Here is a 13,217-nt window from a genome sequence, read left to right as displayed (position 1 = left end):
GTTCCCGCTAACCCTTCTTTGTTGAGGGTTTTAATCATGAATGGATGTTCTACTTTGTCAAATGTTTTTTCTGCATCTGCTGAAAGGATCATATGGCTCTTATCCTTTCTTTTATTAATGTGGTATCTCATGTTGATTGATTTGTGAATATTGAACCATCCTTGCAACCCAGGAAAAAAATCCCATTTGATCATGAGGAGTACTATTGGATTTGATTTGTTAGTATTTTGTTTAGAATTTTTGCATACATTTTCATCAGGAATATTGGCCTATGGTTCTCTTTTTTGGTGGAGTGGTTATTTGGTTTTGGTATGAGGGTAATTCTGGCCTCGTAGAATGCATTTGTAAGTTTTCAGTCCATTTCTAATTTTTTGAATAGTTTGAGAAGAAAAGGTATTATCTCTTCTTTAAATTTTTAGTAGAATTCACGTGTGAATTCCCCTTGTCCTGAACTTTTGTTGGGAGATTTTTGATTACTGACTGAATTTCTTTGCTGGTTATCAGTCTCTTTAAGGTTTCTATTTCTTCCTGTTTCAATTTTGGTAGTTTATATGTTTCCAGGAATTTATCCATTTCTTCCAGGTTATCCAATTTTTTGGCATACAATTTTTCATACTATTCTCTTAAATTGTTTGTATTTCTGTGGTGTTGGTTGTTATTACTCCTCCCTTATTTGTGATTTTATTCATTTGGGTCCTTTCTCTTCTTTTTGATAAGTCTGGCTAGGGTTGTTTTTCAATTTCATTAATTTTTTCAAACAACCAGCTCCTGGTTTCATTAATCTGTTCTACTTTTTTTTTTTTTTTTTTTTTAGTTTCTATGTGATTTATTTCTGCTCTAATTTTTATTATTTCCCATCTTCTTCTGGCTTAAGATGTTTTTGTTGTTCTTTTTCTAACTCCTTTAGGTGTAAGGTTAGGATGTTTATTTTGGATTTTTCTTACTTTTTGATATAGGCCTGTATTGCTCTATACTTCCTGCTTATGACCACTGTTGTTACATCCCACAGGCTTTCAACTGTTGTGTTTTCATTTTCATTTGTTTCTATTTATTTATTTTTTATTTCTTCTTTGATTTCCTGGTTCACCCATTCATTGATTAGTAGCATGTTATTTAACCTCCATGTGTTTGTGGTCTTTCCATATTTTTTTCTTGTGGTTGACTCCAAGTTTCTTATCACTGTAGTCTGAAAATATGCATGGTATGATCTAAATCTTTTTGTATTTTTTTGAGGCCTGACTTGTGACCCAATATGTAATATATTCTGGAAAATGTCCCATGCAGAGTTGAAGAGAATGTGTACTCTGCTGCTTTAAGATGAAATGTTTTCAATATACCTGTTAAGTCCATTAGGTCCAGTGTGTCATTCAAAGCCATTGTTTCAATGTTGATTTTCTGCTTAGATGATATATCCATTACTTTAAGTGGAGTGTTAAAGTCCCCTACTGTTATTGTATTATTATCAATATGTTCCTTTATTTTTGTTACCAAGTGTTTTATATATTTGAATGTTCCCAAGTTGGGGGCAAAAATATTTACAATTGTTAGATCTTCTTATTAGACAGTCACTTTTATATTGATATAGTGCCTTTCTTCATCTCTTGTTAGGGTCTTTGGTTTAAATTCTGGTTGGTCTGATATAAGTATTGCTACTCCAGCTTTCTTTTGATGTCCATTTGCAATGATAAATGTTTCTCTGTCCCCCCACTTTCAATCTGCAGGTGTCTTTCAATCTAAAATGAGTCTTGTAGGCAACATGTCGATTGGTCTTTTTTTTTTTTTTTTTTAATCCATTCTTATACCCCATGTCTTTTGGTTGGAGCATTTAATCCACTTACACTCAGAGTAATTATTGATAGATATGTATGTAGTGCCATTCTATCACTTGTTTTGTCATTGTTTCTGGAGATTTTCTCTGATCCTGTCTAGTCTTTTTCACTTTTGGTCTTTCCCTTCTACTCAGAGTCCCCTTTAATATCTCTTGCAAGGCTGGCTTAGTAGTCATGAACTCCTTTCATTTTTGTTTGTCTGAGAAACTTTATCTCTCTTTCTATTCTGAATGATAGTCTTGCTGAATAGAGTATTCTTGCCTTCAGATTTCTACCATTTAGCCTGTTGAATATATCTTGCTTGCCAACTTTATGTTGAGAGAGCTGCACCTAACCTGCAGTGTCTTCCTTTGTAAGTTAGGGACTTCTGTCTTCTGCCTGTAGGATTTTTTCTTTGTTGCTATATTTTGCAAATTTAACCATGATATGTCTTGGTGTTGGCCTGCTTTTGTTGATTTTAATAGGATTTCTCTGTGTCTCCTAGATTTAGATATCTATTTCTTTCCCCAGATTAGGGAAGTTTTTGGCTATTATTAATGAAATAAATTTTCTGTCCCCTTTTCTCTCTCTTCTTCTTCTGGGACTCCTATGAGTGTTATTATGTTTGATGGAATCACTGTGTTCCCTAAGTCTATTCTCATGTTCCACAATTCTTTGTTCTCTCTTTTGTTCAGCTTCATTATTTTCTATTACTTTATCTTCTGTATCACTTTTTGTTCCTCTGCCTCTTCCTTCCTTGTGTTCATTGCATCCGGTCTGTTTCAAATATCTATTGCATTTTCCATTTCTATTTTTTTATCTCTTTTATCTCTGTGGTAAGTGTCTCCCTGAAGTCTTACATTCTTTTCTCAAACCCAGCAAGTATCCCTATGATTGTTGCTTTAAATTCTCCATTAGGCATATTGCTTATATCTGTTTCACTTAGATATCTGGCTGTGACCTTATCTTGTTTCATTTTAGATGAATTCCTCTGTCTCGGCATTTTTTCTAAGTCTCTGTCTTCTCTGTGTTAGAAGAGCCTGTTTTGTGTCCTGCTCCTGAGAGTAGCTTTATACAGAAGAGGTCATATAGTGTCCAGGGTCTGGTGCTTCAGGGAATGTCTCTTTTATGCATTGCAGGCACTCGGCTGCTGTGTTCTGGGTGCTTTATCCTTCAGGCCAGTCATCTGAAGAGTCTCTCCTTGTGTGCAGTGGGCAGTGTTTGGTCCTTGGGCAGAGTTGAACTTTACTTAATACAAACATATATAGAAGAAATTTTACTCTAATATCTTCTTTTACTGCATCCCACAGGTTTTGGAATATTGTTTCTTTTTCTTTTGTTTGCAGAAATATTATATTTGATGTTTTATTTCTTAATTGGTCCACTGCTTGTACAATAGTGTGTTGTTTAATATTTACATATTAAATATTTAATAATTACATTGTAGATTTTCTAGCTTGGTTTTACTGTTGATTTTTAGTCTTGTACCATTGTGGTTGGAATATACTTGGTATGATTTCAGTCATCTTAAATTTGTAATATTTGTTATGTCTCCTTTTATGTGATTTAACCAGGGTATTTTTCTGTACTTGAAGAAAATGAATATTCTACTTTTCTTAGATGGAATGTTTTATATGTATCTTTTAGAACCATGTATTGTTAACTATGTGTCAATAAAAATGTTCTTGTTGAAAAAAAATAACTGAGGGTACTCGTTTAAAACAAAGTATATCAGAGTGGAAATGGGTTGGGGGATGGGTGAAATAGGTGAAGGGGATTAAAAGTACACTTATCATGATGAGCACTGAGTAATGAGGTATAGCACTGTTGAGAGTTTTCCCCCAAGGTCAGGAACATGGCAGGGATGTCCACTATCACCACTGCTATTCAACATAGTGTTAGAAGTCCTAGCCACAGCAATCAGACAACAAAAAGAAATTAAAGACATCCAAATCAGCAAAGAAGAAGTCAACTCTCACTCTTAGCAGATGATATGATATTTTTTGTGGAAAACCCAAAAGACTTCACCCCAAAACTGCTAGAACTCATACAGGAATTCAGTCAAGTGGCAGGATATAAAATCAATGCACAGAAATCAGTGGCATTCCTATACACCAACAACAAGACAGAAGAAAGAGAAATTAAGGAGTCGATCCCATTTACATTTGCACCCAAAACCATAAGATACCTAGGAATAAATCTAACCAAAGAGGTACAGAATCTGTACTCAGAAAACTATAAAATACTCATGAAAGAAATTGAGGAAGACACAAAGAAATGGAAAAACTTTCCATGCTCATGGATTGGAATAATAAATATTGTGAAGATGTCAATGCTACCTAGAGCAATCTACACATTTAATGCAATCCCTATCAAAATACCATCCACTTTTTTCACAGAAATGGAACAAACAATCCTAAAATTTGTATGGAACCAGAAAAGACCCCGAATAGCCAGAGGAATGTTGAAAAAGAAAAGGAAAGCTGGTGGCATCACAATTTCGGACTTCAAGCTCTATTACAAAGCTGTCATCATCAAGACAGTATGGTACTGGCACAGAAACAGACACATAGATCAATGGAACAGAATAGAGAGCCCAGAAATGGACCCTCAACTCTATGGCCAACTAATCTTCGACAAAGCAGGAAAGAATGTCCAGTGGAAAAAACACAGTCTCTTCAACAAATGGTGCTGGGAAAATTGGAAAGCCACATGCAGAAGAATGAAACTGGACAATTTCCTTACACCACACACAAAAATAGATTCAAAATGGATGAAAGACCTAAATGTGAGACAGGAGTCCATCAAAATCCTTGAGGAGAACACAGGCAGTAACCTCTTCGACCTCAGCTGCAGCAACTTCTTCCTAGAAACATCACCAAAGGCAAAGGAAGCAAGGGCAAAAATGAACTACTGGGACTTCATCAAGATAAAAAGCTTTTGCACAGCAAAAGAAACAGTCACCAAAACCAAAAGACAATCGACAGAATGGGAGAAGATATTTGCAAATGGCATATCAGATAAAGGGCTAGTATCCAAAATCTATAAAAACTTATCAAACTCAATACCCAAAGAACAAATAATCCAATCAAGAAATGGGCAGAAGACATGAACAGACATTTTTTTTTTTTTTTTTTTTTTCCAGAGAAGACATCCAAATGGCCAACAGACACATGAAAAAGTGCTCAACGTCGCTCAGCATCAGGGATATCCAAATCAAAACCTTAATGAGATACCACCTCACACCAGTCAGAATGGCTAAAATTAACAAGTCAGGAAATGACAGATGTTGGCAAGGATGCAGAGAAAGGGGAACCTTCCTACACTGTTGGTGGGAATGCAAGCTGGTGCAGCCACTCTGGAAAACAGTATGGAGCTTCCTCAAAAAGTTGAAAATAGAGCTACCATACGACCCAGCAATTGCACTACTGGTTATTTACCCCAAAGATTCAAATGTAGTGATCCGAAGGGGTACGTGCACCCCGCTGTTTATAGCAGCAATGTCCACAATAGCCAAACTATGGAAAGAGCCAAGATGTCCATCGACAGATGAATGGATAAAGAAGATGTGGTATATATATATATATATATATATATATATATATATATACACAATGGAATATTATGCAGCCATCCAAAGGAATGAAATCTTGCCATTTGCAATGACGTGGATGGAACTGGAGGGTATTATGCTGAGCGAAATAAGTCAATCAGAGAAAGATGTATCATATGATCTCACTGATATGAGGAATTCTTAATCTCAGGAAACAAACTGAGGGTTGCTGGAGTGGTGGGGGGTGGGAGGCATGGGGTAGCTGGGTGATAGACATTGGGGAGGGTATGTGCTATGGTGAGCGCTGTGAATTGTGTAAGACTGTTGAATCACAGACCTGTACCTCTGAAACAAATAATACATTATATGTTAAAAAAAAAGAAGATAGTAGGAAGGGAAAATTGAAGGGAGGGAAGGCAGAGGGGGAGACAAACCATGAGAGACTATGGACTCTGAGAAACAAACTGAGGGTTCTAGAGGGGAGGGGGGTGGGGGGATGGGTTAGCATGATGATGGGTATTAAAGAGGGCACGTTCTGCATGGAGCACTGGGTTTTATGCACAAATAATGAATCATGGAACACTACATCAAAAACTAATGATGTAATGTATGGTGATTAACATAACATAATAAAAAAATAAAGACTCATGCTTGGCAAAAAAAATAAAACAAAATAAAATAAAAGCTATGGTACTAGAAGTTCTAAAAGGATTTCATTATAATATTTTAAGTATTAAACTGTTCTGTAATATAGATTATGTAAATGTTAAGTTTCAGTATACTTGATTTTCATATTATATAAAAGAACTGGGTGAACAAGAACACCTTTGCTGTTATGATTAAAGGTTTATAGACCTCTCTCTTTCATTCTACTCACGTAAGGCAAACTAATAAAGCCTTTTTTCTCCAGAAAGTCTTCTCTATCTTATAGTAGAATGAAAAGAATACTGGACTGAAAATCAACTCCAGCTCTGCCATTCATTGGTGTATGACCATGGACAAGATAAATTATACACACCTTGGTTTATCTAACTACACAATGATGGACCAGGTCCCTTCCAGCTCCAGAAATCTATGACTTCGAAATACGTAAACAAAGACTCTTCTATTAAAAGAATGTTCAAGCCAAAATGAAAAATAAATATTTATGTAAAACCTGGCCACTTATTGCAAATTTAGTCATTCACAATAGGACAGTATCTATCTTTATATACAGACAGAAAAATCTTAGTGTGCAAATTAACAATGGAAGGTATATCTGAAGAAAAGATTAGTTTATGAAAAAGTATTCAATTAAGTATTATGCTAAGTGTGTTAGAAAATGTAAAAATGAGTATGACATTTAAACACTGAGGAGGAAGAATAAAAATGCACACAAATACATGACAAAGGAGAATGTGTTAAGTGCTCTAATAAAGTACATACAACATAGTAATGGGAACACAGTAGAGGACATGTAGAAGTTGCTTTTTTTACAGGAGACGAGGGAAGAGGTCATAAATAATTGTCCCATAAGAACTTCTACTGGTCAACTCTTTGTTGGTTAAAGGTCTATGTACTTGAAAAAAGTAACACTTTGTTTACTTAAAATATTATAAAATTTAGATAGAACAGTCTAATTAATCAGGTATTATTGTGTTTACATGGAGTGACACTATGAGATTTTCATTACTCTTGCCTCTTCTACTTTTGCTTAGTTTACAAGATACTTTTTGTCTTCCCTGTTTTACAAAAGGGAAGCAGTAAAATGCCAATGTTCTTGAAGCCTGCAGTTTGGAGGTGAGGAGTTAGCTGAAACTGTTGTAGCAATAAAACACATAAAACTATCACCTCTCACACCTACCACACTTTAACTGAATGAACAAAGTTTATGAACTCTGCATGGACAGGAGGCAAACAGAATCATCTTCTATATGCTTCTGGTGTTGGCATTCACCAATCGCAAGAAGAACATTTAAAAATTGTAATGAACTGCAATTAAGTAAAGCAACTGTCAAGAGATGATTGTAAGCCAAACCATGAGAGACTCTTGACTCCAGGAAAACAAAACAAAACAAAACAAAACTGAGTGTTGTGGAAAGGTAGGTGGGTGGAGAGTTGGGGTCACTGGGTGATGGACATTAAGGAGGGCACATGATGTGATGAGCACTGGGTGTTATATGCAACTAATGGATCATTGAACAGTACGCCAAAAACTAGTGATGCACTATATGTTGGCTAATTAAATTTAAATAAAAAAAAAGAAAAGAGATGATAGCAAATGCCACAATTCTCACAACTAAGGGGTGCTAGTTTAAGGAGTTATGGGCAACTGAAGAATAGTTTACCTTTATCACTAATTTAAAACAATCAAAAAAATCAAACTGTTAAAATGTACAGGAGATAGGTTTTTTTTTTTTTAGAAGGTTCATGTAAGTTCCTTTGCTCAGTATTTGCCACCATTTTCAGAAAACTTTCAAAGATAGAACTAAAGTCACTTGATCCATAAAAAGGGAATACATGAAAGACCTTGTGAAATATTTCAACAATATCCCCCAATATCTTTTCCTATGTTAATTATTCCAGAATATCACACTAAAAGAGGAGGTGAGAATAAAACTAAACTGTAATATGTATTATTATTTCTTTATTTTTTAGCAGGGGGAGCAGCAGAGGGAGAAGCAGGCTCAATCCCAGGACCCTGGAAGCATGACCTGAGCCAAAGGCAGATGCTTAACCAACTGAGCCACCCAGGTGTCCTGTATTATTATTTCTTAAGCACTAGACAGACTCAAACATAAAACACATGGAACATGGAAAACTGAAATCTAAGCATAATTGTCATATGAATCTCTATTTCAGCATTACATTCACTGTTGCTAGTTTTTTTTTTTTTTAAAGAAATGCAAGAGGATCATATGTATAGCTTTAAACATTGGACTTACTCCTTGGGAAAATGCATTTTCTGACAAACAAACTGGCTGACTAGAACATACATGTATTTATTGAATAATACTAGTAGTTTCAATCACTTTACATGGAGAAATACAACAAATTATAAATAAACCGAACTGCAAAGAAATGGAATTTTGGAGAATTTAGTCCCCAAATTTTATAGATGAGAAGACTGAGACAGCTAGTTAGTAGTTCACAAACTAATAGTCAGTACTCCTGGCTTCCAATCGGGTGTTTTTTTACTATACCACACAGTACACTTGTCTCATAGCCAATATCCAAACATAATTCCTTATGTGTTTTTCTAATGTTTAAAAGGTAGTTACAATCAAATCCCTGATTTATTTACTCTATAATAATTAGGATATGAGATTTACTCCACAATATACTCTACAGATAAGCTAGTATTCTTGAGACAGTTATGTTTTATAATTAGCAGCTATTAAATATAAGCAATTCCTTTTGTCTTAAATTGTTTTCTACTTCAAATTGCAGCTTAAAAGCTTCAGGACCCTATAAGCCACATGCTGACAGCCTTTGCATTTTTGTTTTAAAACTCAAAATTTTTAAATTATATATGTTAAAAGAGTTCATAGTCAAGGTTTGATCAATTTTTTTCCCCTAAATTAAATCAGGCCGGTTACACTGAACCTGTACAGCCTACTATGGCAGCCACTAGCCATATGTGGCTATTAAGCCTTTTAAAATGTGGGTAGTCCAACTTGTGGTGAGCATAGTATAGTGTATAAACTAGTTGAATCACTATGCTGTATACCTGAAACTAATGTAACATTGTGTGGCAACTATACACAAATAAATTTAATGAAAAAGAAAAATAATTTTTGAAAAATGTGGGTAGTCTAAATTTATATGGGCTCTAAGTATAAACTACATAGCAGGTTCTGAAGACTTAGTATAAAAAAAAGAATGTAAAATATCTTATTAATTTTTATACTGTTTAGATATTGAAATGATATATTGTGGATATACCAGGTTAAATAAAAGATATTCTTAAAATTAATTTCACCTGTTTCTTTTTTGTTTTTTAATGTGGCCACTAGAAATTTTTAAATTACATATGTAGCTTACATTATATTTCTATTGGACAGCTCTAAGTTTTCAATAATAAATATCTAGGTGGTACTGATAAAAAGTTTGTATATTCTCAAAGAATAAGTTAGCATTAAAACTGCATAATCACTAGTCAATGTCTGTGCTAAAGAAGAAATGATGTGTAAAAATACACTAAATACAGAAATCAGCTCTAGTTGGCTTTAAATTTGTGTTTTCCCCCAGTAGATTTATATTTTTAGTTTTGGTTAATACTGAAAATAGTTTATATTCCTTGAACACATATGAACTGATATGAGAGAAATATCGCCTAGAAGCATGGTAGAAAAAAAAGTCAGCCTTCATCTTGTTCAAACCACATATAAATGTGAGTTGACTTAAAAACAAATACTGACATATAACACCATCAGATACTCTGCAAATACAGACTAGGCTACAACTTAAAGGTTTTAGCAATTTAAAGTGAATGCAACAAAACAAAAGATATTTATAATTTATACCTTTGCTCCATCTGAAATATTGTCCCAGTTTCCACCACTCAATGAGAACTTGCCATTGCCTATACGTAGCAGTATCTCTTCAGGAGTATCACTGGGGCCATTAGCAAATGGAGTGTAGCTATTAATAAAATAGATTTTAATAGACATTAGGGCCTAACATACAAATTAAATCTAATTAAAAGTGAAGAGGATAAGACAACATGAAAATATTTACTACAGCAAATTGAGTATCATCTAATATTTTCCTTCATTCTTCATATCAAATTTTATATTTCAATGAACTTAATTCTAATGAATTAATTAATAGAGAGTCTTGCCTACATCGATATTTTTTTCCTTTGATCAGTTAATCAATGTAAAATAAAATAAAGGTGGCATTTCATGTAAAGCTATAGGCTTAAAATTGGACCAGAATAAAACATGCAAATTTTGTATTCTCCCAGGCATAAGTTAGCAAACCAAATATACCTACTATGAAGAAATCGTCAATTTTATATATTTAGAATGTATTTATCGATTAGTTCAAATTTATTCATTAGCATTTTATCAGTATTATCCACGGGAACAGGTTAACAATATTTTAATTAATGTCTATAAACAATGATTTAAATATTTATATCAATATAACAAAAAACCTCTATAGTTGAAGACAAATAGATTGTACAATGTTAAAGTAGTTTAAAAATTAATTATGGAATAACAAAAGTGATCAGTTTTGTAACATTCTAACAGGTGGACCTGAAAATCGTATTCAAATTTGGGAATAGAAAGGCTTATGGTTAAGAAGTATGAGGAAGATATCTTAATATGCTAATGCTTAATTCTCTTATGTAACAATTAAGTAGAGATAATTACTCTTCGCTTTAGTACTTCCTGTGGTCTATAACTAAATATTTTGTATATGTATATAGCATATCTATAAATATTTGGAATACACTGATATATGTAATTACCACCAAGTCAATAAATAATTCAGTCACAATATTCATAACATATTTACAACACTCCTGTTATGTCAAGAATATTTAAATTATATGAAACGCCTTCTTTAAAAAGTCACACCTAAGTATATTATATAATTACATTATAATTCTTCAAATTCCATTCTATGCCTTTTTCTACAGCCATATTTATTCTTTTTTTTTTAATTTTTTTTATTGTTATGTTAATCCCCATACATTACATCATTAGTTTTAGATATAGTGTTCCATGATTCATTGTTTGTGCATAACACCCAGTGCTCCATGCAGAACGTGCCCTCCTCAATACCCATCACCAGGCTAACCCATCCTCCCAACCCCTCCCCTCTAGAACCCTCAGTTTGTTTTTCAGAGTCCATCGTCTCTCATGGTTCTTCTCCCCCTCCGATTTCCCCCGCTTCATTCTTCCCCTCCTGCTACATTCTTCTTCTTCTTTTTTTCTTTCTTAACATATATTGCATTATTTGTTTCAGAGGTACAGATCTGAGATTCAACAGTCTTGCACAGTTCACAGCGCTTACCAGAACACATACCCTCCCCAGTGTCCATCACCCAGTCACCCCATCCCTCCCACCCCACCCCCCACTCCAGCAACCCTCAGTTTGTTTCCTGAGATTAAGAATTCCTCATATCAGTGAGGTCATATGATACATGTCTTTCTCTGTTTGACTTATTTCGCTCAGCATAATACCCTCCAGTTCCATCCACGTCGTTGCAAATGGCAAGATCTTATTCCTTTTGATGTACAGCCATATTTATTCTTAAATAACATTATTATTAAGACTAAAACAGCACTTATATTATTTGTAAATTACCAATAGTAAAATAATCCAGTTATTCCTTTTTCTTTTAGTATTTATCTTTTTCAGAGAAGGCTGCTGTGTATGTTTCTGTAGTTTAGTATTCTGTTGCTATTTATATTTTTTATAAAGCTCAGTCTTACTTAATCTCTATCACCAGGAAAGCCAGAATTCAAATATTTTAAAAATTTAAATCAGTATCAACAAGCTCAATGGGCAAACACCCATTGAAAGAAGAAATTATTTTATGTTCAAGTAAACATTTTCAAACCTTAATGGACTGAAAGTAAAATACCAAAATAAAAATATGTGCTTTATTTTTAAAAGTTTTAGTTCTAGTTGAAAATTCTTTTAATGTATATATCTGAATAATGCCTCATCAAATACCTTACTTCATGTTTTCACATTTTATAAATAAACAATAGATGATATTTTAAAATGTTCATAGCATTTTACTTAAGGCTATTTTCATCTATCCATTTCTTTACAGATAGAGATATATAGATGAAATTCAAATTATGATGTGTATTATTATTTCTTACCCAGCCAGCATCGTGTAAAAAAGGACACCCAGGCTCCAAATATCACAAGCAGCATCATAGCCCTGCTGCATAAGAACCTGAGAAAGAAATACACATTATCTGGTATTACTCAGTATAAATTCGGTTTTATTATCCAAAAGGCAGTTGTATTTCCAATAATCTCACAAATGTTCACAATGTAAAAGCTTAGATCATTTAAATCTTTTCAATAATAGATTCATGTAATGTCAAAGGCAAAGTCTTTTGCAATTAGCAAGCATTAAGTAAATGGCTATTAATAAGGTGATTGAGTAACATGGGTCATTAAAAAAAAAAAAAAACTTTGAAGATATGATCCCTGACCCTAATGAGTTTTCACTCCTCCTCTTAGAAAAACCAGACACAGACAACAAAATTTAAGATTAATATTGTATAGAGAGCCTAATATGTACTATACACAATACTGTCTTTTCATCCTGACACTGACTCTATGAGGTAGATATTACTCTTTCTATTTTGAAGATGAGGACACTAAGGCAAATATATTATAATTTGCCCAACATCACAAAACTAGTAAGTAGTACAGTTGGTATTCTTACTCTAGAGATTGTGCTTTTAGTATCTATGATAATTGCCTCCTTACCATGCAAAAGATGGTAAGATAATATATGCTCTCATGAAAGCAAGATGCATTTATATTTTACATCAAAGCCTTATATGTTTTGGGAAGAGCAGTATATTTCTGGATCACGAAAACACATTTGATACATTCCAAATGGTTTCATTAATTTTTCATGCAATAGTTCAGCTAGTTGTTCTGTGTCTTAGAGCTAGTGATTATATCAAATAATATGTTTATTATATATTCATGTGAGTTTTCTCTATGAAATTAATAAAGTTTGTTGAAAAATAAAGAGATGACATGGATTACAAGAACAAATACTATAGGGCGCCTGGGTGGCTCAGTTGGTTAAGCGACTGCCTTCGGCTCAGGTCATGATCCTGGAGTCCCGGGATCGAGTCCCGCATCGGGCTTCCTGCTCAGCAGGG

At 33.7% G+C, this 13,217-nt stretch overlaps 1 protein-coding gene across 4 annotated transcripts in view; it reads right to left on the bottom strand.

Annotated features, from left to right (window-relative positions):
- Window positions 1–13,217, bottom strand: part of LOC118528854 (ribosomal protein S6 kinase alpha-6) — a 201,712-nt gene that overhangs the window by 12,713 nt on the left and 175,782 nt on the right. For all 4 annotated transcript variants that reach the window (XM_078065436.1, XM_078065437.1, XM_078065438.1 and 1 more), the window contains 2 exons: window positions 12,189–12,265; window positions 9,867–9,984 (listed from right to left, as the gene is read on the bottom strand). In XM_078065436.1, the coding sequence (XP_077921562.1) occupies window positions 9,867–9,984; window positions 12,189–12,265 (195 nt within the window). The remainder of the gene's footprint in view (window positions 1–9,866; window positions 9,985–12,188; window positions 12,266–13,217) is intronic.

Source organism: Halichoerus grypus, chromosome X (assembly GCF_964656455.1).
Source record: "Halichoerus grypus chromosome X, mHalGry1.hap1.1, whole genome shotgun sequence".
Lineage (NCBI taxonomy): Eukaryota > Metazoa > Chordata > Mammalia > Carnivora > Phocidae > Halichoerus > Halichoerus grypus.
Note: the sequence above shows the minus strand (reverse complement) of the source record. Positions and strands in the feature narration are given on the sequence as shown.